The following is a 26,499-nucleotide window of genomic DNA, read 5'->3' as shown; positions in this document are numbered from 1 at the left end:
ATTTCAGATAAAAGGAGGCTGAATTTGAGTTTAAGAGGTAGGGAATTATGTATTAATGATGTTTGGGTCGAAAATATGGTCTAATGAATGTAGTATGGTACCTAAAATGGTGGGAGAGCCATGACTCCAAAAGTTGGCATATTTGAACAAGCAAATCACATTATGTCCAACACAAAGTATGGGTGGGATGCTGCACAACTGATGCAGCTCATGCTAGTGCGAGCTTGCAGAAAGGTGATGCTCGTTCTGCACATACTTTCTACTCTCAGTCAACGGTGACACTTGTTTTGCTTCAACAATGTGCTTCCAGAGTAACAACAGTTAGGGTTGTAAATCAACAAAGCGCTCGATGAATTGTTTTTATAACGTTTGTTTATTAAGAAAAATAAACGAGTATTAACAAAAATTTTGTCTATTTAATAAACGAACGAACATAAATATATTCAATTGGTTTATCTTCACGAATAATATCTATCCAAATAAATTTCATACCATATGCCAACTTCTTTTTTAAGCTGTTAACGATATACAGAGCACAGTAGGGTCCAGATTCAAAATCATCTGCTCCCTAGAGTTGATAACAAAAGGTAAAAGAAAATTTTGAAAGTCAATTTCGTCTCATGTAGCATGTGTTTTCCACATACATTTCGATGGAGAACTGTTTGTAATCTTTATAGCTTTCTGTTTTGTTTCTGTTTTTGTTATCGTCGCTTTCTATCGACGTTTTCTTTGACATTATCGTTTACTTTTATCATTTTGACTTTTACTATGTGATGATCTGAAGTCCCTTTCGATGACAGGACCGAATAAGACCCCGTAGCAAACTTGTACGGTGAATTCGGTGATGCCAGTATGTAATTGACCCGAGTACCGTACTTGCACGTTCCCTGTACACCTGCATCGAATCGGATCGTGTCATGTTATGTTAAAGGGAAGAGTTCAAAGAGAATGGTTTCATACTTTGGCGTTTGGCAATCACTACCACAGGTTCACATTCCCCTGCAAAGTCCTTAGCATCAGTATAGTGTTTGTTCTTCAGAAACTTCATCACTTCAGCCTTTGGTATCGGTTTCCCCATCTCCTCATGCTACTGCAAAAAAGACAAGTCCATTTGAAAGATGTTACTTCAAAATCCTGACAGATAATGTTCAGGAAAATGTCCCCATATAATATATATACCTTTACGATATCCGTCCACTTTCGTTGGAGCAATCTGTTTCTTCCAAGGAATTGAGACCTCCAGCTAAAATATGTGGGCTGTCATTCGATAGAATTATCGCATTTATCTGCTTCATGAGCCAATTCTCACCAAGATGATCAGGGTGTGCGTGCAATGGAAGTTGACTTCTCCAGTCTCGGGTACTTCGATAGTTGCCTTTAGGACATTCCTATCATCGAAAACCCCAAGCCGGTCAGCATAAGATCGAGTTCGGAAACTTTCGATCTCTTCGGACTCGTTCAGAAAAGGAATTCTCAAGCTTTGTTCATAGGGCATAGATAACAAAGAAAGAACTACATACATTTAAGAGTATTTCAGTTGTTTTGCATTAGTCCTGTGTATGTCAATGATTTATTAACAACAAGCTCAACAGCGTATAACACTAAATCTTCTCCACTTTGAACTAATGCCAACAACTATAGTTTAACTACTGATCTTTGTCATAATTTGGTTATTTTCCCAGATTTCCCACAGATTCAATGTTACTTGGTGGGATAAAATGTTATGAACAAATTGGAAGAAAGGACAATATAGAAATTGAGAGGAAAAACGAGACTTAGATTTCAGAGAAGGGAAAACAAGTGCAGGTTTTTCATGCCTAGGGCTTACAAACACATCTTATTTATAGTCTATTCCCTAAGATAGGACAAAATCAGATAGGGAGGTTGCAGTTCTTCTTTCCCTCTTGCTCCTTCGTGGCTCCACATGTCCTGCATTTTCGGTAGTCTCTGTAACATGACCCCCACCTGGAGAAGAAACCTTGTCCTCAAGGTTTGAAGCACCCGAGGTAATCGAAATGTTCTCACGCATTAGCGGCAAAGAGGTGATCTACCGTAGAATCTGTCCAGTGCAAGGTTTGAGTTGAGATATATGTAAGACGGGATGAATCCTTGTCAAGCTTGGAAAGTCAAGCTTGTAAGCAATCGACCCAATTTGTTTGAGTACCTGGTAAGGACCAAAGAAACGAGGCTCGATTTTCTGATGACGCTGCAGTCACAAAGACAATTGACAGTATGGCAGTAATTTGACAAACGCCCAATTGCAAACCGCCAACTTCAGATCACGACGGTGCCTGTCTGCTTGAATTTTCATTCGAGTCTGAGTCTTTGTCAAATTGTGTTTCAAGAGTTGCAAAAGTACGTCTCTTTCCAAGAGGTCTTGAGCAAGCTGCTTGTTAAAAGGACTACCTTTCAAATATGCAAGACCCGTTTGTTTGCCTCTTAATGTAATCATTTAGTGCTGAATGCTGAACCGTTCAACATTCAGTGCATTTGTTTCGCACATCTAAATGATTTAGTGCTGACTGATTCAATAAAATAATACTAAATGATTTAACACAGAAGTACATTCTGAATTATTTAGAGTCATTATCAAACAACATGTCACATTCAGAACTAATTTATACAGAGTCTCTGAATCATTCAACATTTGAATGATTCAACGTTTAATCATTATGAAGTAAATAAACAACCTCTAAAAATATAGGGGGTTCATGACCATACAACGCGTGAAACGGTGTCATATCAGCAGATGCTTGAAACACCCTGTTTTACTAATACTCCTCCCAAGCTAAAATTTTTCCCATTTACTAGGATCACCCCCGTCATACAGCGTAAATACATCTCTAGACAACGATTTAACGTTCCGTTTGACCATCGGATTGGGGATGGAATGCCGAACTGAAACATAACTCTGTGCCTTGTAATTTAGCCAATTATGTCCAAAATGCACTCAGAAAAAATACTATCTCTGTCGCTCACAATGGTACGTGGAATACCATGTAATTTGACCACTCTTTGTGTCGAAACGATTTTTAAGTGGTGAACCTAGATTTTGAAAAGTCACGTCATTTTTATTTATTCTCTTTACAATTGAATTTTAATTAAAATCGATGTGATTTTAGAAAACTTCTTGTTTCAAAAAATTTGGGATTCTTTTTTTTAAGATAAAACGTACGGTTCGAGGAGTCATCACCAATCTTTGACTAGGGTGTAATTGGACACCCAAAAACGTTGTCATTTTAAATAAAAATTAATTTAATTAAAACAAAAAATTTAAGTCCACGTTACCAGAAAGTGAGTTCGGGAGTCGATTACGCATAGGGAATGATTAGCACCCCCACAACGCCCTATATCGGTACCTCGTCGATTAATTAATGTTTTTGCAATGAAATTTACAAATTCGAGTTTAATTTGGTTTATGATCCCCGACAAAATAACAACACATGAATTTTATATTATTTCAAAGCACTAAGATTGATTAAGTTAAAATTTATCCAGCCTTTAGAAAGATAAAAAATGTTCGATTATTTAAAAATGTCGAGACCATATCTTAAATAGTTATAAAAACATTTTCTCGATAAATTTAAATAGTCGAACATTTCTTTTTCTTACATTCTCAAATTTTAAAGTGAATAAATCAATTTCTTAGGTGTCACTGATGGGATACACTTCTATTTTAAAATCGTTAAAAGCGGACATCGAATGCGTTATGACAACCCACTTAAAACGATTTTAAATTAAAAGGGTAATACCCTTAATCCCATTATGTAATAATATCGAGTTATGCACGTGAGGCTATTATGAAAATCATACAAAAATGATGTCATGTAAAAATTAATTAAACCAATATTATGATTAAAATATAATGCAATGGTATTTTAACATAGAGAATTACATACATATTATATTACCACACATTATACCCAACATATATATATTAATATGTAATGCACCAGTATGACTCAAATGCAAAAACATAACAAATTAAAATATAAATTTTAGAAAATAATCATTCATGTTAAAATAAGGATTAAATTATATATATTTAATATAAAAAAAATAAAGAAATCACTTGAATTTGTAAAAAGTTATGCAAAACGACATACTTATGTAAGAATTATATATGCTTATTTAGTAATATGATTTATAATTTATATTTACAATGTAACATAGAATATATAAACAGTATATAGTACAATAATTAGAACATGTTTAATACCAATATATTCATGATATTTACAAACTGCCATGTAATATGAAAAATGATGAACATGAATTATACATTGCACTGACATATATCATAATGTTCCCACATGGTAAAGGAAAATTCAATACATAATATGGAAACACATGCGCATACGTTTAATAAAAATAGCAACCTGATACACTTAAAGCAACTACGTTTAAATATAAAAAAATGTATAGATGTACTAAAATATTTAATATATGCTAAGAGAATAAACGTGTAATCCCTTCATAACAAACAAACCATGTTTAGTAATATATACACATATTGTAAAGTTGTAAATAATATTTAAAATGATAATATTATATAGATATACAAGGGACCACTCACCTAAACTCAACTAAAAAATAAAGCCTGCAACATCTTCTCTCCAATTCTGTGCGAGCAGTACCACTCACCCACGCTAGGCTGAGACCTCACCTTCTTCACTCACAACCGCAAGACCGAACCTAGCTCCCCTCCCTCGCCTAAACCCTAAGCCAAACCCCAAAAGTGCGAAAGCAAACACGAAGATCGTTCAAGAACCCCGACCTCTCAACTGCTATAGCCCGACGATCCTACTCATCACAAGGTAAATTAGATCTAAAACTCTTACCCTTCTATTTTATTTTATATTTGCTTTGATCTAATCCTCTCTACTGAAAGCTATTCGAATCTCACACAACCGGTCCTCCGCTCCGATGAGAGTCGACGAACAAGGTAACCGAAACACTCTAACCTATTAACTTTTTGCTCTTGATAAAAATGATTGCATGATGTTATTTATGGAAATCCATACTTTTGTTCATTTAGTTCGTTTCAAAACCAAAAGCATACCCACACATCACACCAAAAGGAAAATGAGTACGAAAATCACCTTCATCAGTTGCTATTGCTTTCGGAAAATACAGGGAATAATCCCTATTACACACTGTTTTTGTGGGCTTCAGAATACCCTAGTTACAAATGATTTCTCTTTTTTCGATCGATTTCCTCCCCTTGATGCTTTTTGGTTTGCTCTCCTTTTGATCCGTATTTCCTGTTTTTTCTTTGCTGTCCCCTGTTCGAATGGTTGTTGATGATTTTTGTTCGAACCCCCTGCTGTTCGTGAACTCTCGTTTCCAAAATTCCCTCTCTTTCGTTGATAGTTGTACTCCCTTTATTTCCTTCATTCCACCTTTATTTCCTTCATTCCACCGAAAGCCTCTTGTCATTTTTCTTTAATTTCCTTGCATTTGGTGAAATTTTGATGGGTTTAGGTTTGGGTAGGTGGAATTTATTTTTGACTTTGGCATGTGACTTGTTTATGTTTTGTTGTTGGGTGCAGATTTGGTGGCGAGAATGGCTCAGCAGTGATTTGGCTTGAGCTGGTGTCGAATGACCTTGGAGACCTTGGACCATCTGTTACATGAGGTGGCGTGTAACAAGGGATTATATCTGGGCATTGGGCTTCTGTTAGAGCTTTTTAATTGGGCCTAAAAATAGTTGTAATAAATAATAATAATAATAATAATAATAATAAATAATAATAATAATCATATAATATAATAATAATCATAATATAATATTTATATCCCAAACAAAAACGGGTGTCTACACTTTGCATAAAGATACGAGCAATATAGGCACCATCAAAATGGCGAGGCAAAGCAGAAAAATGACCATATTTCGTAAGGTGATCCATGACTACCAAAATAGCTTCTTTACCATTACAGCCCCACAATGAACTCCATCGATATATCTTCAAATACTTGGGTAGGAATAGGAAGGGGTTGAAGCAAACCTGTCGGCGACAAACTGACACTCTTCATCCATTGACATTCTTGAGTCTTGACAATTGAGCACAAAACGACGCATATCTTGACGAATCCCTTTCTAATAAAACCCAGCAGCAAGACGATGGAAAGTTCGTGTAATCCCAGCATAACCACCCAAAACACAACTGTAAAATTCACGCAAAAGCAAAGTGCGCAATTTTGTCTCTTTAGGCAATAGAACACGACCTTTAAACAAAATCAAGCCATCCCTATCATCATAGCCAACCCTATCATCATAGCCAACTAATTCGGGGGAACCTTGCTGTAAATCGGATTGAAGCAATTGTGTTTCCTCATCGGTGAGCATTGCAGCTCAGATTGCTTCAGTAATGCCCAAAACAGACCGAAAGAGAGCCATGAAACTAGCCAAAGTTTCGCGTGACAGCATCGGCAACGATATTGTGTCTCCCCTGATGATAGTGGATGTCGAAATCATACCCAACCAATATGGAGAGCCATCGTTGTTGTTCCGGTGTTTGTATGGTCTGCTGGTTTAACTCACGGAGTGCTCGTTAGTCTATAAGGATACTGAATTTACGACCCACCAAATATTGTTGCCATTTGCCCACAGCTTGTGTTATCGCGTACATCTCGCGAGAATAGGCCGAGGAATTCTGCAAGCGAGGGCACAATTTCTGAGTAAAACAGGCCAATGGTTTACCCTCCTGAGTGAGAACAACGCCAATGCCGACGCCTGATGCGTCTGTTTCTACCTGAAATTCCTTATCAAATTGAGGCAGAGCCAACACTGGTGCGGAGCAAAGACACAATTTAAGGAGATCCAAGGCTGTTTGAGCCGCAGGAGTCCATTCGAAAGACTGTCCCTTGTGCAACAAATCTGAAATCGGAGCTGCTATGGAGACAAAACATTTTATAAAGCACCGATAATACCCTGCAATAACGAGAAAGCTCCGGACCTCCCAAATTGTTGTGGGGGTGGGCTAAGCACGTATCGCCTTGATCTTGGTCGGGTCAACAACTAATATCTCCCTTGAAACGATATGCCCCAAATACTCGGCTGAAGTTTGCCTAAAAGTGCATTTGCTGCGCTTAGCAAAAAAATCCTCTTGCAAGCGTGACAGAACTTGCCTTACATGCTCCAAATGATCCTGCCAAGAACGACTATAAACGAGTATATCATCAAGAAATATCAATACAAATTTGCGTAAAAAAAGGCAAAAAATAGTATTCATCGTAGCTTTAAAAGTAGACGGAGCATTGGTCAAGCCGAAGGGCATGACGAGATTCATAGTGCCCTCGTGATTTCAAAAATGCCGTTTTGTGAACATCGACAGCATGAACTCGAATTTGGTGGTAGCCGACAAACAAATCGAGCTTCGAGAAAAACTGGGAATTGCCTAACTCATCAAACAAGTCATCAGCTGTTGGAATAGAGAATTTGTCCTTGACTGTAACGGCGTTTAATGGTCGATAATCCACACAAAACCGCCACGTGCCATCCTTTTTATTTTTTGACAAGGAGTACGGGGGAAGAAAACGGATTAGTGCTACAGAGAATTAAGTTCTGATCTAACATCTGTTGAACTTGGCGTTCGACTTCTCCTTTTTAGAAATAGGGGTAACGATACGGACGAACGTTGAATGGCTTCGCATCGGATTGAAGATGTATGGCATGGTCATTTTGTCGAGCAGGTGGAAGGCCCTGAGGGGAACAAACACTGATCCAAACTCATCCAAGAGAGCTGTCATGTCGTGCGATTCAACCTAAGGTTCGATCAAGGGGTGGTTGTTGGAAATACAACAAATAGCACGTGGCCATGGCTTTTGTTTCAGCCATCCGACGGAGCGATTGAAATTGAGCTTGTTGAGGTCCAGAACTAGACTCGCCCCACCAACAAACTTCAACGGAATCTTGACGAAATTGAAACGACAACTTGGAGAAATACATCATGATCGGCCCCAAAGTATCCAGATATGCAACCCCAAGTACCAATTCAGTACCTTCTAACGGAAGTACATAAAAATATGTCACAATTTCAGTCCCTTGAACACGTAAGTGAAGATCCTTGATACAACCCTCATTCTGTACCTTCTGTCCATAGCCCACCATAACCCTGAAATTGGGAGTACATGTAATCGGAAGCCCCAAATGCTTGGCCACGCAAGATTGGATAAAGTTATGCGTACTGCCACCGTCGATTAGAACTCGAATCTGATGACCAGAAATATCCCCTACCATTCTAATGGTACTCGAATTGAACCCACCTGCCAAAAGATTAAAGCAAACCAAAGAGTGATCCTGCCCATAACCGTCGACGTCATCTCTATCCGAAACAATAAGAATCGACGGCTGTGAGACTAGAACATCAACGATACCTTCATCGTCCAAAATAAATAATTGGGGGTCTTTGCATTTATGCCCAAGCATATACTTGGCATCACAATAATAACACATCCCCTTTTCACGGCATGCTTGAGCCTTAGCCGATGAAATACGAGGGGTCAGACTAGAGGGAACTGTCGAATTGGGTTGATCCAATGGAGGGGCGACCCGGTTGAAATTTAGGCCCATTAATTAACAACCAGTTTGGGAGTGGGTAACAATGGTGGAATTTTGTTGGAGGAGGGCCGACCCAATTAACGTCGATCATGTAAACGAGTTTCATGTAATCGAGCAAGAGCCTGAACTTCAATCATGGATGAAGGACGGTGACTGAGCACCTCATTCTTGATGTCTGCGCGCAATCTAAAAAATAAAACAGTTAGATAAAAACTCATCGGATAAATTATGAGTACGTAAGGTCAAATCCTCGAACCGAGATTGATAATCCTCCACAATTGTTGTTTGAGTCAATTTGGATAATTGTCCCGCCGACGATTCAATTTCCAGAACAGTGAATCGCTTCGAATTGCATCAACCAAGTGGTTCCACCCGACCAGTTACCTTTGGCGTTAATTCCACCAGAACCATTTCTTCGTCGTGCCATCCATTCGGAAAGAAGCTATGGTGACGCGGTGATGGTCTTCCGTACTGTAAAACTAAAAAAATCATGGGCCGATGCTAACCATTCTTCGGGATCCTTCCCAGTAAACAAAGGAAGTTCCACTTGAACTGACTTTGGAGCAAAAGGAAAAACATCCTCCGAATCACCGCGGACCTTTGCCTTTCATCGAATTGCACTGCTATCAACGGTAACGTCCCCACCTCTGGATGAAGTCGTCGAGATTCTCAACTGGGTAGCAATGCCATGTAGGTGAGTAGACCTATCCTGGAGGGTGAGCTGGGTAGTTGAGTTTCATTGATCCTGGGTCGTGACATGGGATTGTAACGAGGTGAGAATCTTGTCATGTTGAGCTAAGGTATCCTGAAGGGTTTTAGTGGCTTCAGTATGATTCACCATGACAAGGGTAACGAAAGCACCAATTTGTTATGAACAAATTGGAAGAAAGGACAAAATAGAAATTGAGAGAAGGAAGAATGAGAATTAGATTTCAGAGAAGGGAAAACAAGTGCAGGTTTTTCATGCCCAGGGCTTACAAACACATCTTATTTATAGTCTATTCCTTAAGATAGGACAAAATCAGTTAGGGAGGTTGGAATTCTTCTTTCCCTCTTGCTCCTTCGTGGCTTCACCTGTCCTGCATTTTTCGGTAGCAGTTGTAACATAAAATTTCCAGGAAGTTATCTCATATAGAAGAAGATTGCAATTACAAAACAACTTGGTAGATTTCTTATATGGAACCACTTTTGGCATCGTTAGGAATCATAATGAAGAGAAGAGGAAACTGACTTGCAATCTGTATCATCAAAGATCTAGTGCACTTTCCACCGCTTAATCGGCCACTTGGAAAGCACGGTGCTACCGTATTTCGGTGCCCAGCTCTCAGCAAACACATATTTCATCCCCAAAGCAACAGCTAAATTAGACAAAGGCTTCATTGCTTTCTCTTCCTCTGCTTTCACATCTTGTAGAGCTAATATATCAGAATCCAACTCCCTCATCACTTCAAGCTAGGGAGGGAGCCATCATTTGAACTTGAGGGGACAAAGTATAACTTTTCTAATATTGGGGGGATAATTTCATAATTATCCCATAAATATTTAAATTTTATATATAAATTAAAGGTAAAAAAAAGTTGCAGATTAGTTTTCAGAGTGAGAAAGAAACAAGTGTTTCTTAGGAATTTACATTACAAGAAATGGTGGCCAAGGATTATGGCCGGAGAGGAAGGTAACTTCCGAGAAATGATTTTCTGACACGAGGCAGCTAAGCAAGGGTTGAATGTGAGTTTTTGCATCTGAGTCTGGCAGTGAGGGAACGCAGCCTGCCGCTCCTAAGAGAATATAGGTAGTGCATCAATAATTGAGTGTATAATATAGAAGTTGAGTGGTCAGCATAACCTATCCAGCAGGCAAGTGGTAGTTGAAGTAGTCGATTGCTGCAAATCATATCAGAACATTAATGGTGCATGCAGACTGGAATAATTACGTGGTTCTGCTGCATGCATGACTGCAGTCTATGTGTGGGGTACCGAGGATGGATCCAGATGTTAGTTGACGTGGTTTAGGACTTTTTATTTTTAGTTATTTGTTATTTGAGTGTTGCTTAAGTTTAGGAGGTAGTTATTAATGGGTTGCTGCTTAAACTTAGGAACATGTTGTTAGATTTTATTGTATCTAAATTCTGAATGATTGTTGAATAATATAATAGCGTTAAATTTCCTTCATCTATTGAGTTTTTTTTTTTTTAAATACCAACAATTAGCAATAAATCTTTTTTTCGTGAGGAACCTATGTTAGTTTTTGCTATAGCATGGAAGGTGAAAATAATTTTTCATTAATTACGCAGCCTATATTTGATGGAGATAATTATCTAGTATGGGCAGTACGCATGGTGACTTACTAGGAGGTTGTAGATCTTTGGGAAGCTATGGAAGAAGACTATGAGATTCCTGCATTGCCGACCAAGCCTACCATAGCACAGATCAAAGCACAAAAATAAAAGAAAGCAAGAAAAACAAAGGCAAAAGCATGCTTATTTGTTGCAGCATCACTGACTATTTTCACCAGAATTATGTCTCCAAAGTCAGCAAAGGAGATATGGGATTATCTCAATGCTGACTACGAGGAGATGAAAAAATTCGCAGGATGCAAGTGTTGAATCTTGTACGTGAATTTGAGCTGCAGAAGATGCACGAAACCAAGACAGTCAAGGAGTATTCTGACAGGCTCGTTAGCATAGCCAATAAGGTCAGACTGCTAGGTTCGTCTCTAGCAGATTCAAGGATTGTGCAAAAAATCCTTGTAACAATACTTGAGAGGTTTGAGGCCACCATTACCTGTTGAAAATTTAAAGGCATGGGCGGCTGTTCTTTCCAACATGGGCGGCTGGAAAATAAAAACAACACATGGGGCGGCTAATTGTTGAAAATAAAAGAGATAATCATAATTTTAGTCCCTTTGGACTTTAGGGTATTTACAAGTTTAGTCCTAAGTTTCAACTCTAAGTACCCTAGCTCATTTAGTTTCAAAATCATCCCAAAATCATTTCTTCCTTTCAATACTAGAGAGTTTTCTTGTGAGTAGTGAGTGTTTTGTAAACACCTGTAAATTTTCTCTTTTAGTAAAAGATCTGCAGCAGTCCGGAGACGTAAGCACAATTGGCCGAACTCCGTTATCAATTTTTCGGGTATTATTTTTTCCGCTTTTATTTTGCATTCTCACTAATCTGGTTATAGGGAAATTACTTGTACTCGGTTTATTTCTGACAAACTGGCATCAGAGCTTTTGGTTGTGAATTCTGTCATCTTTTTGCGAGGTTACTATTCGGATTACTATTCACATGAATAGTGAATTTCGTGAATAGTGAAATTCGGTCGGCGATACGAGTTTGTCGACGGAGGTGTTCTAATACACGGCAGTTCGCAGAAATTGTCAGAAACGATCCAAACGAAGCCAGATTCGAGTGGGAGCGATGGCTGCAGACGAAGGGAAAGTGAAAATTGAAAAGTTCGATGGTGTGGACTTTGGAGTTTGGAAGATGCAAATTGAAGATTTTCTGTACCAGAAAAATCTATATCAACCCCTCTCAGGAAAGCAACCAGAGGGCATGAAGAATGAAGACTGGGCTCTTCTCGACCGACAAGCCCTCGGAGTTATCCGACTGACGTTGTCCCGAAATGTTGCTTTCAACATAGCAAAGGAAAAGACCACGGCGGATCTTATGGCGGCTCTCTCCAGTATGTATGAGAAGCAATCAACCTCAAACAAAGTTCATTTGATGAGGCAATTATTCAATTTGCGGATGACGGAAGGGGCATCAGTGGCTCAACACCTGAATGAACTCAACACAATCACAACCTAGTTGAGTTCCGTGGAAATTGAATTCGATGATGAAGTTCGAGCTTTAATTCTCTTATCATCTCTACCAGACAGTTGGAATGCTACTGTTACAGCAGTTAGCAGCTCGTCGGGAAATAGTAAATTGAAATTCGACGATGTTCGGGATCTCGTACTGAGCGAAGAAATTCGACGGAGAAAATCGGGTGAAGCATCAACCTCCTTAGCCTTGCACACGGAGTCCAGAGGGAGAACTTCAGAAAGAAATTCAAATCATGGCAGATCGAAATCCAGACGGGGAAAATCAAGAACGAGAAAGAAAGATTTTACCTGTTATAATTGTGGCAAAAAGGGTCACTTTAAAAGGGATTGTCGAGTACTGAAGAAAGATACAAGCGCACAGGAATCTACAAACATGACAGAGGAGACAGGTGATGCCATGATTCTAAGCGTCAACAGTCCGATTGAATCCTGGATCTTGGATTCAGGGGTATCTTTCCACTCCACCCCATGTCGAGAAATCATGGAGAACTATGTCAGTGGTGATTTTGGGAAGGTTCATCTAGCTGATGATGAAACCTTGAAGATCGTCGGAAAAGGAGACATCCGACTAAAGTTGCCAAACCAGACCACCTGGACGCTGAAAGGAGTGAGACATATTCCTGGCCTCAAAAGAAATTTGATTTCTGTAGGACAGCTTGATGGTGAAGGATTTAGCACAATCTTTTCAGGCTGTGAATGAAAGATTACCAAAGGAGCACTCGTCATTGCTCGTGGTAAGAAAACTGATACTCTCTATATAACCTCAAATTTAGAGAATATCATTACAGTAGCAGATACTGATGGAAAATCAAACCTATGGCACCAAAGGCTTGGCCATATGAGCGAAAAAGGGATGAAGACACTTTTGTCAAAGGGGAAGCTGCCGGATCTAAAGAATGTAGATGTCGGACTATGCGAGGATTGCATCTTTTGCAAACAAAATAAAGTCAGCTTTCCAAAGATTGGTAAGACACCCAAGGCTGAAAAATTAGAGTTGGTTCATACTGATGTATGGGGACCATCTCCAGTTCCATCTCTTGCAGACTCATTATATTATGTCACCTTCATCGATGATTCTACAAGGAAGGTGTGGGTTTATTTTCTGAAGAAGAAATCAGAAGTCTTTGATACCTTCAGAAAATGGAAGGCCATGGTGGAAAATGAGACTGGTCTGAAAGCCAAGCGGTTGAGGTCTGACAATGGAGGAGAGTACAAAAATAGGAGATTCAGAGATTTATGCGCAAACAATGGGATCAAGATGGAGACAACAGTTCCCATGACACCGCAGCAGAATGGCGTAGCAGAATGGCGTAGCAGAGCGCATGAACAGAAATCTGAATGAACGTGCCAGAAGCATGAGGATACATGCCGGACTACCCAAATTTCTATGGGCTGAAGCTATCAACACTGCAGCTTACCTGATCAACCGTGGGCCCTCAGTTCATTTGGATGGAAGAATACCAGAGGAAGTTTGGAGCAAGAAAGAAATAGACATTTCACACTTAAGAGTGTTTGGTTGTATTTCTTATGTACACATAGACTCTGCTGAAAGAAGTAAACTTGATGCTAAGTCCAACAAATGTGCCTTTGTTGGTTATGGCGGTGATGAGTTCGGTTACCGGTTTTGGGACTATGAAAATCGAAAGATCATCAGAAGCAGAGATGCCATTTTCAATGAGAATGTGATGTACAAAGACAGGTCAATTGTAGAATCAAGTAGCTCAAATACCAAAGCTGAAACAAAGGAATTTGCCGAGTTCGAGGAGATTTCTAGAAATGATGTTCAGATCAATCCTGAAGCAGTTCAAGAAGAACCAGGCACACCTGAATTAAGACGCTCCTCTAGAATTCCTAAACCAACCCAACGGTATTCTCCTTCTTTGCACTACTTGTTGCTGATTGACAATGGTGAACCAGAGTGCTATGATGAAGCAATGCAAGTGGAGGATTCAGTCAAGTGGGAGTCTTCCATGAAAGATGAGATGGACTCGCTTATGTCAAATCAGACGTGGGAATTAGCTGAATTACCACCAGGCAAGAAAGCGCTTCATAACAAGTGGATTTACAGGATCAAAGAAGAACACGATGGGAGCAAACGCTACAAAGCAAGATTGGTTGTCAAAGGTTTTCAGTAAAAAGAAGGTATTGACTACAATGAAATTTTCTCTCCAGTCGTAAAACTACCTATAATCAGACTGGTGTTGAAAATTGTAGCTGCAGAGAATTTACATCTTGAGCAATTAGATGTGAAGACAACTTTTCTTCATGGTGATTTAGAGGAAGAAATCTATATGAGGCAGCCAGAAAGCTTCATAGAGGCAGACAAGAAAAACCTGGTATGCAGGTTAAAGAAGAGCTTGTATGGTTTAAAACAAGCTCCTAGACAGTGGTACAAGAAGTTTGATAGTTTCATGGGTAGCAATGGTTTTACCAGATGCCAAGCATACCATTGTTGCTACATCAAGAGGTTCGACAATAGCTTCATTATTTTATTGTTGTATATTGATGACATGCTCGTTGCAGGCTCAGATATGCAAGAGATTATAAACTTGAAGCAAAAATTGTCGAAGCAGTTTGCTATGAAGGATCTGGGCGCTGCAAAGCAGATTCTTGGGATGAGGATCAAGAGAGACACAAAGTCGGGGACCTTGATGTTATCATAGGCTGAGTACATCAACAAAGTGCTCTCCAGGTTCAAACATGCAAGATGCTAAACCAATAAGTACACCTTTAGGTGTTCATTTCAGACTCTCCAAAGAACAGTTACCGAAGACGGAGGAAGAACGTGCACACATGGTGAAGGTGCCGTATGCCTCAGCAATTGGAAGTCTGATGTATGACATGGTTTGTACCAGACCAAAATATTGCTCATGCAGTGGGAGCTGTTAGCAGGTACATGAATAATCCGGGCAAGGTACACTGGGAAGCAGTCAAATGGATCCTCAGATATCTACGGGGTACCACAAACAAAGTACTTTGTTTCAAAGGTTGAGATACGATACTGACAGGCTATGTAGATGCTGACTTAGACGGAAATGTTGACATCAGAAGGAGCACTACAGGGTATGTCTATACTCTAGGAGGTACTGCAGTGAGTTGGGTTTCTCAACTACAGAAGATAGTTGCTCTCTCCACAACTGAAGTAGAATATGTCGCTGTTACAGAAGCCAGCAAGGAGATGGTTTGGCTCCAAAGTTTCTTGGAAGAGTTAGGCAAGAAACAAGAAAATAATGCCTTGTATTGCGACAGTCAAAGTGCTATCCACCTAGCAAAGAATACGTCTTTTCATTCCAGAACGAAGCACATACAATTGCGATATCATTTTATACGGTCTCTTCTGGAAGATGGGATTTTGAAACTTGAAAAGATCAGTGGAGCTCAAAATCCGGCAGACATGTTGACAAAGACGGTGATCACAGACAAACTGAAGTTGTGTTCAACTTCAGTTGGCATGCTAGACTAACAAGACCATAAATATTGTTGCATTGATCAAGGTGTGAAGACATATTAAAATCAGTCTTCAAGTGGGAGATTATTGAAAATTTAAAGGCATGGGCGGTTGTTCTTTCCAACATGGGCGGTTGGAAAATAAAAACAACACATGGGGTGGCTAATTGTTGAAAATAAAAGGGATAATCATAATTTTAGTCCCTTTGGACTTTAGGGTATTTACAAGTTTAGTCCTAAGTTTCAACTATAAATACCCTAGCTCATTTAGTTTCAAAATCATCTCAAAATCATTTCTTCATTCTAATACTAGAGAGTTTTCTTGTGAGTAGTGAGTGTTTTGTAAACACCTGTAAATTTTCTCTCTTAGTAAAAGATCTGCAACAGTCCGGAGAAGTAAGCACAACTGGCCGAACTCCGTTATCAATTTTTCGGGTATTATTTTTTCCGCTTTTATTTTGCATTCTCACTAATCTGGTTATAGGGAAATTACTTGTACTCGGTTTATTTCTGATATTACCACCTTAGAGAACACGAAAGATATGCCAAATATTACTTTGGAGGAACTCTTAATTGCTTTGCAAGCACAAGAGTAGATGCATGTAATGAGAGAAGAAGGGGTCATTGAAGGTGCTCTACGAGTTAAGTATCAAGATGATGGAAAGAACCGGAGACCAAAGAACAAAAAGTTTTACGATGCCAGTAGAAAAAACTCTACATTTGGGAACAAAAACAAAGTTTGGAATAGAAGACCAGGAGTAAAGAAGGACTATACTCCATGTCAACACTACGGAAAGACCACAGAAGTAGAAGCAAAATCCAAAATTCTAGGGAAGAGTTTTTTGCACTTCATTTAAGGGTTCAGCTAGAATCTTATGAAATCAAATATATGGAAATACCACTAGTACTTGGTACTTACCATTAGGTAAAATAAGTACAAGAAAAGCAGCAGAGAAAATTTCAGGCCACTTAAAGTTGAAGATATTTTGAATAGACCAACAAAATCAGATCCTTTGTAACATATTTGAAAACTCTAAAGGGAGATGATACACATAAAGCAAGACAACGGTGAAGCCTGCATAATGCTGGAGAGCCCTCCAGAACCTACTGAGAAAAAATACAGTGAATACATTCTCTTCTCTGTTCCGATCCGTCTTTTCTATTTACTACACTCTGCATAATGAGCAAATCACACAAGATGCGTATGGATTTGTTAAATGGATCCCTTGCTGGGGTGGGGAGAGTAGAGTGCAACAATATAGCCACATCGAGAACAATTCGAAAAATAAGGAAATACTTAGAAACCTAAACGTCCAATGGTTGTTAAGAAACAACTCCAAAATACTGTCATGGGATAAGACCAAATCTGTTATCACGTATATCAAGCAAAGCAACAAATCCTGCTATCTGTATGCCAACTTACACAAAGGCTTTACAGTTTACAGCCAAATTAGTTAACAGCCCTTGCAAGACTATAGTATTTATCCTTAGAGGTGGCAATGGGGTCATTCGGATCGAGTCATTTCATGTCTAGATTATATTTGGTTTAATTTTGTTCGGGTCGGATATGATCTGCTTCAAATCTAGTTCGGGTGTCCGGTAAATCGGATTGGGTCAGGTCAATTTTCGAGTCGGGTGATTATTTGATCGGTTGTTTTTCGGTTCATATCAATATCGGGTCGGTTGATTTTCGGTTTATGTCAACCTTTAGATCATACCAATTCGGGTTGAATTGATTATGAGTTTAATCAAATATATATAGAATTATTGATATATTCTTGTAAAAAATGTCTTCTTGTTTGTTAATCTTATCATTTAGGCCTAATTTCAATTCTCAATCGTTCAATATTTTGAATTATACCAACATTTTAGAGATGATAAATCGATAATTTAATACAAATACGATCATATAATACGTGTTAGAATTTGTTATCAAAATTTTATATTGATCTTGTATGAAAAGTTTATAATGAGAACTATTTGATAAAGACAAAATTATTAAAAAAATTATTTCTAATTATAAATTTAAAATATTGATTAAATTTTAAAAAAACAACACATAACTTTATTTGTTAAGTTTTAGTTGTAACATAAGTAAATTTTATATTATTTTTATTATAAATCTAATATTATTTCCTTTGTTTTAGTTGTTTTGTATTATTTTTATTATAAATCTAATATTTTTATTACAAGTAAGATAAGTAAACTTTATGTGTTACTGTTTTCAATCTTAAAATTAGATTCTTAATTTTATATTCCTCTTATGTAATAACATAAGTAAAATTTATATTATTTATATTATAAATATAATATTTTTAATAAATTATCAATTTTTTTTAAATTAATTTATCTTTCTGTTCGAATTAATTTCTGCCTGGACAGGGTTGGCACTTAAAGCTAAGCAAAACATATATTGTTGCATGAACACCAAGTATTAGAAGTTCAAACATTTATACATAATTTGTGACCAAAAATGATTGGACTATTTACTATAATCAACATAATTTGTTGTATTACGCATAAGATTAACCAACATTTTTTCTACTAAAAATTCACATAAAGTCTCTAAAATCTAAATAAAAGGTGCAAACAACTTCAAAATTTTGTCCACCAAAGAAATGCAAAAGCAAGAAAATGGATTTTACACCTCTGTTGTTTCCTAATAGTCCTCTCTTTTCCTCTCATCGTCTGCCAAACTCTCTCCTTCCCATGTCTTAAAATGAAAAGAAAAAGACCAAAAAAAAGCTTTCAATCATATTCTCGTTGCTGTCCTTCAAAAAATGCTTGATATTCTCTCGCCTCTTGGCACCTGATTCTCTTCACCACCGCACCCTTTTCACAACATCCCCTCAAAGACAGGATGGTCGTCCCTCCCACCGACCGCCTGTCTTTCCTCCCCCTCATCACCGCCACCACCTTTGCCACATGAATCCACCATGGCAGCATTATCCGGGAGCCTTCCTCGGATGTTCCGACATTCAGGGAGGCCCAGAAGTTCCGCAACGGGGATGTTTGTAGCTCTAATGCTTCCGAAAGAATCCACATTGCCATCACATTGGATGCAAACTACCTCGGGCACCATGGCCACTGTCCTCTGTTCTAAAGCATTCAACGTGCTCCGAAAACGTGGAGTTCCATTTCTTGTGGGGAAAGTATGAGCCCAACGTGCTCCAAAGTATCAACATAACCTTCCCTTACCTCAACTTCAGAGTCTACCGCTTCGACTCGAACTGTATCCGCGGCAAGAGATCGAGATCCATTTGCCAAGGACTCGATCAACCTTTGAACTACGCCAGGATATATCTTGTCAACATACTACCATCGGACATTAGACGCGTATTATACTTGGATTCCGACCTCGTCATCGTCGACGATGTCATGACACTGTATTTCACGAACTTGTTCTGGTTGGACAAGGAATTGTCCGGTACTTTCAACGGAAGACACCCTTGTTATTTCAACTCCGGGGTCATGGTGGTAGGATGTCAATAAGTGGAGAAAAGGCGGATACACGACGAAAGTGGAGGAATGGATGGCGATGCAAAAGAAGAAGAGGATATACACCTTGGGTTCATTGCCGCCATTTTTGCTGGTGTTGGATGGGAATATTAAAGCCGTTCAACCAACATGGACTAGGGGGATATAACATTGAAGGTAAGTGTAGGAGTTTGCATCCCGGGCCTATTAGTTTGCTTCATTGGAGTGGCAAAGGGAAGCCGTGGTTGAGGCTCGACTCGACGAAGCCTTGCGCCGTCGATCATCTTTGGTCACCGTATGATCTTTATGGCTCACCAGTTCACTCATTGGAAGGATAAGGGAAACATTGGAGGATACTTGAAAGACTAAATGAATTTATTGTATTATAGAGATGGATCAACCTAACTTTCTTGTGTAACATTTATCTTCAAACGTGCTAGTAAAGAAGCAAAATCGATTAACCACAATTTAATATTCTGTAAAAAGAATATTTTAGTCAACGAGGGTTGGCACAAGTAGTTGGGATTCAAGAATTTGAGCTTGTAATGCGAAGTTCGAATTCCACCACCGTCACTCTTGGTGAGCAATCTGTAAAGTTCTATGTAAATTCTAATTGGGTATGTAAATTCTAATTGGGTATAAGGTATGCCACCCCAGATTAGGAGAGCTATCCCTGAACTAACCGTTTGTAACCAATAAAAAAGAAGATTTTATATAAATGACTTGATGACATAATACAAAATTAAATGTCCTGTCAGTAGAACAAATTCACACTGCCAAATTTTATAAACTCAGCTACCTCTCAAGCCCTACCATGACATTCAACAAGTTGTTCACAAACCGATTGAACCTAACTTTGCTGTGAAAAAAAAGAGTGAAATAGAAAAATGAAGGGGGAAACAAACCAACTCTCACAGTACTTAAGCTGCATGAACAATGCTCCGGATTTGGTTTAATGTTGATTAGAAGTTGATTCTGGTACATGTGTTTCAACAGAAGGAGGCAATGCGTGCATGTTTCCCCTCTAGGCACGTGATGGAAGGTGCTTGATAGGCTTTCTCGATCGCATTGTCCAGGGCAAGAAGACACCAGTACCACCACGAGGAAGTTTTTCGGGGTTCATTACCATTGGACTCACGGGAGTTAGCATGACAACAGGACCGCCAATGACTCCCAGTTTTGGCATCATATCCTGTGCCTTGTAGCCATTCAGAGCTTCATTTGACATTTCATATGGCACCGGCACACTCGGTTGCCATATAGCCATTGGACTAGCCTGTGGAGCAGTCAGTCGTGAATGAACTTGGTTGGTATCAGGCCGAACTCGGAAGAAAGTAATGCTAACCCTCTTGCTTGGAGATGGGCACATGACGTGTCTTGCCATGTCAGAACTGTTTCCCCTCATTACCAGAAGAGATCTGCAGAAAATGTTACAAACTTGCTTGTCAAGTAAGAGCTATTACCATAAAAAACACATGGCAGTGCTAACATTCATAAATGAGATCTTCCCATATCACTCTCATGCAAACTGTAACCGTATTAGAATCATACAATGTCACCCCATCACTAAAAGCTTGCCTCATATTCGAATAGGAAGGAACGAACTCCGAAACAGAATCTGCAATTCCGATACTAAGCTGCTTCATCGGTGTCATATTTTCTTTTAGTTTACTATCAATGATTCCATTTTCAGTCAGCTATTATAACTATATATTAGAACAGATACAAAAGTATACCCTTCTTTCAAAGAAAGTTGGAGTGCCCCCTTATAGTTTCCTTTGCTATCACTCACGAGAGTGCGCCCAAAAGCCATTGTTGATTCAGAGAGAAGAAGAGTGGAGATGGGTTGGTCTAAATGTGGCGGTTTAAGAAACGGCTGTGAATATTCACCCTGCACTAAAGGGAAACATAACAATATCAGTTTGGTCTTCCCCGCAATTTTAGTTAAAGAAACGATGGCAAACAGAAAAACAGGTATGCGAGAGCAGCGAAAAAGTATACCTCATCAAAGAAGTTAATTATGCAACCATTTGGTTTCTTATATTCAGGTATAAGTTGCCACTGGATCAGGTGTTTTATAACACCTTGGAGAAGAGCAGGAATTGGTTCTATACTGACTGTAAAGCATTTAAAGAAAGAATAAATTAAGACGCTAGTGAACCTAAACCATATCACTAATTCATACAGGTAGTTCTTACTTGTTGGTCCGAAAATTGGAACACCGAGCTGAATCAGCTCTCTCTTGTTTCCTTTAATTTGCTTGTTGAATAGAATGAAAGTCTCGCCTGCCATTATCCAGAAAATAAGAAAGAATCAGAAAGTTCAGAAACAAAGATGCTTAGTTCAGAAAATACAGATATGATGAACAATTGCGGATTAATGACATAAAAATTACCAAGTTATGATTATTACTAAATTCCATGTATTACACCTTATGATATCTCTTCAATTGGTATTATTGATTAAACATCAGAATCCCTGTATAACCTTCTGATAATTATTAACTATTTCAAATCTTCATGTTAAATTCTAAAAATGGGCTCAATTCGGGTAGACTTTGAAGGGGGATTTGAACCTGACAGTTTCCCGTTATGGCCGGCTGATCGAAGCTCCGTCACAACTTCACTGAGCTTAGCCAGCTCTAAATCGGTGAACACTTCCTCATACAACTTCAGTCCTTTTACAACATTCACCTGCATTGCAGCAATTTATAGATAAATAAAGCTACCGGAGTCCATCTTTTATGTATCTCTGATTCCATTATCTTCACTGAATTGAGAAAGAACTCACCATGTGTCCTTTTACGTGTTCCTTGGAGGAGAAACTTTTTGTCAGCTTGATCCGAGAAGCGCGTGCATCACACTCGTCATGGTTCGAACAAATGTCGATATTTTCCTCAACACGCTGAACTCCCTGAGATCCTGCGTTGCCAAGAACAAGTGAAATCAACCGTATCAATGGAATAAAATTAATGATGGCGTCACATTTGAATTAATTGTCGCATTCTCAGCTTTATATAGACAAAACAATGTAAGAAAAACACCAAATTCTCAGACGAAGTAGCATGTTCTATTGTTCTGTTATATTAAAAGCTGACCACATCACCCCCCCAATATTTGAACCCTGAAAACCAAACACAACCGAATGAGTAGACTCAGCCGGACTCGAGCAACTCAGTTGGGAATTGGAAAAAACTCCATAGCTTCATTTATGACATCGGCCAAAAATGTCAAACAAAACAGGAAAAAGATCCAACGGTAACAACCACACCAAAGCAAGGCCCATGTGAAACCAGTAAACGACGGTCTTGATGTCAACATTAAAGATTACACGGTTATGATCAGAAGCCGCCTCCCATTAAAATCACTACACGCATCCCAAGACAACGACTCCAAGAATCAACGTACTGATAATAACTCTTTATAAGGTGATTATTGTTTTTGTAGAGATAAAAGTACTGCAGTCTTGGATCATATTTGCAGGCATTGCGAACTACATTTGTATGCATCTGCGAACCACATCTGCAATAAAAGAAGTGGATCAAAAGTCTACAGTCTTCAAGAAGAAGATTGTTTATTTTTTAATATCTGCAGACTGTTAAAATAAACTGAAATATAAATAAACTAATTTTTTAGACTTAAAAGAGTTTTGAAATACTGAGATTTAAATAATTTTAATTTTACACGATTTAAATAATTCATACAACTACAATAATAATTTTTTTTAGAAAAACAAACAACACCTTATTAATTCTATTATAAGTCTCACATAAACACATATATTATTAGTTTTATAAGTTTTATAGAATAAAATTTATAAATGATCATTAAATTATATGATTTTTTAAAATATGTAATTATGTAATACTTTTAATTTTTTTAAATATATATTCATAATTTATTTTTATAATTATATGATATTTTTAGAAAATATTTTTTAATTTATCAAATTATTTTATGATTATTTTTTATTTAATTGTGATTATATTTAAAAATTTTAAAAACATAATTTATAATTTTTTATATTTTAAAATATTAATTATCAAACAATGAAATCATTTTTTATTAAATAATATGGTTTAAATACTTACATTTTGTATAAAAAGGTTAAATATAATTTAAAAATAACAAATCCAAAAAAATTATATTTAAACTTAAATTAAAATAATTAAAATAAATATAAAATTTTAATAATATATAAAATAATTTATATGATATAAAATTAAATATCTATAATATAATATTAAAAAATTAATATTTAATTTATTTAAAAATTTAATATTAAAATTAATATCTATAATATAATATTAAAAAATTAATATTTAATTTATTTAAAAAATAATAATATTAAAATTAAAATCAAATATAATATAAAATTAAATATAAAACCTCTTTGAAGAGGTTAGAAGACGTCTGCAGACATAAGACCACGTCTGTGCCACGCAAACCACGCGCAGACGTTAGAAGGGCTTCTGTCTTCTAAAAACAAACGGTCTGTGAAGCCCAATGTCTGCGCCGCGCGTGATCTGCGCGGCACAGACATAAAAACTTTGCAGACCTTACACAGTAAAAACAAACACCACCTAAGTGCCGCTGTAGCCGAACTCTTTTACTTTTTTGTTCACCTTGAAATAGGGTTTGTAAACTAAGTAGAACTTGAATATTGTTGAACTCGATTCAATTCGAAAACTCGTGAGCCTAAAATTTTTAAATTCGAGTAGAACTCGAAATTATGAACTAAAGCTCGAAAATACTCGAAATGAAAAAAATCTTAAACTTAACTCGATTAAAATCTTAAACTCAAATTCGAACTTAAACCTTAAATACATGAAATCCTTATACTGCATTTTTAAAAAAAATCATTACATAAATATTAATATTCTTAATAATTTATTTTAAAAAATAAAATATTAATATATTATATTTTCGAGCTGCTCATGAGCTTTTCGAGTCGAGTATCAAATAGCTTACTTCGGCTCGTTAAGAACTCGAGTCGAGCTCATTCGAGTTGAGTATTTATTGAGTTTTGATTGAATCGATCTCAAGTAACTCGTGATATTTTTCACCTCATTTACAACCCTACCTCGAAATCCTCAAAACCTTGCTTAAACAAGGCATTATTATATAAAAGAACCAAAAATTATTTTTTTGGAAATACCTCTCGCTCAGCATTAGATAGAAAAATACCTCAAACTATTCACATAAGACTACCTCGCGTCTTACAAAATATATTTAATGCACTTTGCGTTTTATAGGGCGCGAGATTCATAAACCTTTTCAGATAAAATCATTTAATTTTAGATAAAAATAATAATAAATACATAAAATTCGTTTTTCATAAAACCGAGATCAGACCTCATCTTTTGTAGAGTGCGAGGTTATAACGCCCTTAAACCACGGGAGCATATGAACCATAATGCAGTATTTTAAACCTACCATCTCGAAAATTAATAGAAGATTGAAACTTTTTTCTACTATGTCGATCACGTGACATTTCTCTTCAAGAACCTTGTTGAAGAGGAAAACTTTAAGCAAATGGAATAGGGTAAAACGACATCCATCGGCATCATGGACCCCCTCTTCGTTGAATTCACATCCTTGGAAAATTTTGGAAACGTTGAATAATTGATCCGTGTAAAGATAGATTTTTTTTGTTTGGTTCCTAGAAAATGGAGGAAAAATAAGGTTTTGAAAAGCTTTCGAGTTCTGGCTTTACCAAACACAAACACAAACACAATAATGCTTGAGATTCAAAGCCTTACCAATCTCTGCCTTTCACGTAGCCAGAAAACAGGCCCCAAAAGCACGACGGAAATTTCTAGAGTTCAAGTGATTTAGAAAAAGGCTAAGTTGGTAGCTTTTCTCGGCACAGTGACGCTGATAATAAGCCCGGTTTTGCGTAACAAACTCCAATAAGAGAAATCCAAAAGTACTCAAACACGAAATGAAGGAAAAAGCTTTAACTAACAATCAAACTTGGCATTTGAGAGACCAAAAGAAAAGGAATCAAAGAGAGGAACAACACGTAGTAGATATAATTATAAAAAGAATCAACCTTTATGATCGAGGTCAGGGTTTCAAAAAGCGGTCCGCGATCGCGATTCCGGCCGTCGTAATAGCGTCCGCGACGTTCGTAATAACGCCACGGCCGTAATCACTGTAAATCCGAAATAACCGAAAACGCGACCGCGATTTGAAACCCTGATCGAAGTAATAATATTTGTTTTCTTTTGGTTATGAAGTTACCTGAATTGGTAATATCACTGACAGGGGAATCTTCTTCTTCTTCTTCGCCGCCAACTTCCCTGTTTTCCATGATTTTCTGGGCATTTTTCTCTTTCTCGACATCCAAACAACCACCAGTTTTAACTTCCTCCTTGTCCAATCCACCTCCTCCGACGGCCTTCTTGTCAGCAACCTTTTTCAACTCCTCCGTCACATCAGCAATGGAGTGGTACTTCTGCATCTGCAGTACCGGGATCCATTTCAGCCTCCTCCTGTGGATCGCCGTGAACACCGCTTCGTACTCCGAGCCTCCACCTCCTTGAAGCTCCGCCAAGTGACCGCAAAGAGCGTCGATGACGGCATTAGCCGCCGCGAATTCCCCTCTGAACCAAGAAATGGTCATGTCCTTAGCCAAAACGTCAGAAACCGTCGGCATAGCTTGCATCATCGGTCCCGTGGCAGACCCCAGAGTCGGCGCTGCTGAAACCGCCGCCATTGGCATCTCTTAACACTCTCTACTATAACCAAATTCCGTAACTTTTTTTCTCGTTTCGGACGCTCCGAACTATTGGGTTTTTCGAGAAAATACCTATCGACCGAAACTTCAGCTGTTCCGTAGAGAGAGTGAAAGCAAAAAATGGTGGTGTGGTGGTGGCTTCTTTGGTGTCGCAGCCGAGGGGGGACTTATAATATGGCTAGAGCTTTTAGAGGGTGACATGTCCGTACTGGTGGGGACCACGGAAAGTGGTGACGTGGAGATCTCTGGGAATAGGTGACGTGGCATAGCCAAATGGAACTCGGGTGGCTAGACGATGATCGTGAAATGTTTCACGTTTTAAAGCCCAAAAAGTGGATTCCAAACCAACGTTTTGTTAAATTTTGCGCTAATTAGTTAGTTGATTCATTGATTGTTTCATCAATAATATTCAGATTTGAAAAATATGTATATTTTAAATTAATATTATA

General features: G+C 37.9%; 1 protein-coding gene, 1 long non-coding RNA gene and 2 pseudogenes across 2 annotated transcripts; 2 read left to right on the top strand and 2 right to left on the bottom strand.

Moving 5' to 3' along the window:
* Window positions 1–701: 701 nt before the first annotated feature.
* On the bottom strand, window positions 702–10,512 carry LOC120158406 (annotated as a pseudogene).
* On the top strand, window positions 4,578–5,719 carry LOC120158330. Its single transcript, XR_005519223.1, has 3 exons — window positions 4,578–4,817; window positions 4,892–4,945; window positions 5,553–5,719. It is a non-coding gene; the product is annotated as an uncharacterized LOC120158330 (long non-coding RNA).
* A 5,916-nt stretch (window positions 10,513–16,428) lies between the features above and the next one.
* On the top strand, window positions 16,429–19,766 carry LOC120158405 (annotated as a pseudogene).
* A 277-nt stretch (window positions 19,767–20,043) lies between these two features.
* LOC120158360 (RNA demethylase ALKBH10B-like) lies at window positions 20,044–26,168 on the bottom strand. Its single transcript, XM_039169224.1, has 7 exons — window positions 25,555–26,168; window positions 22,100–22,230; window positions 21,885–22,002; window positions 21,508–21,594; window positions 21,311–21,426; window positions 21,046–21,200; window positions 20,044–20,727 (listed from the first exon to the last, which is right to left on the bottom strand). Exons 1-7 carry the CDS (start codon window positions 26,033–26,035, stop codon window positions 20,334–20,336), a joined length of 1,482 nt encoding a protein of 493 aa, XP_039025155.1. The 5' UTR covers window positions 26,036–26,168; the 3' UTR covers window positions 20,044–20,333.
* Between the last annotated feature and the right edge of the window lie 331 nt (window positions 26,169–26,499).

This window comes from Hibiscus syriacus, unplaced genomic scaffold (assembly GCF_006381635.1).
Source record: "Hibiscus syriacus cultivar Baekdansim isolate YM2019G1 unplaced genomic scaffold, ASM638163v2 tig00111311_pilon, whole genome shotgun sequence".
Taxonomy (NCBI): domain Eukaryota; kingdom Viridiplantae; phylum Streptophyta; class Magnoliopsida; order Malvales; family Malvaceae; genus Hibiscus; species Hibiscus syriacus.
Note: the sequence above shows the minus strand (reverse complement) of the source record. Positions and strands in the feature narration are given on the sequence as shown.

Excerpts from the sequence above, each read along its gene's own strand:
- LOC120158360 (XM_039169224.1), bottom strand. The coding sequence starts at position 26,035 with ATGCCAATGGCGGCGGTTTCAGCAGCGCCGACTCTGGGGTCTGCCACG. Across the intron at positions 22,003-22,099 it reads AACACGTAAAAGGACACATG|GTGAATGTTGTAAAAGGACT; the intron begins GTGAGTTCTTTC and ends GCTGCAATGCAG. Across the intron at positions 20,728-21,045 it reads CAACTTTCTTTGAAAGAAGG|ATCTCTTCTGGTAATGAGGG; the intron begins GTATACTTTTGT and ends CATTTTCTGCAG.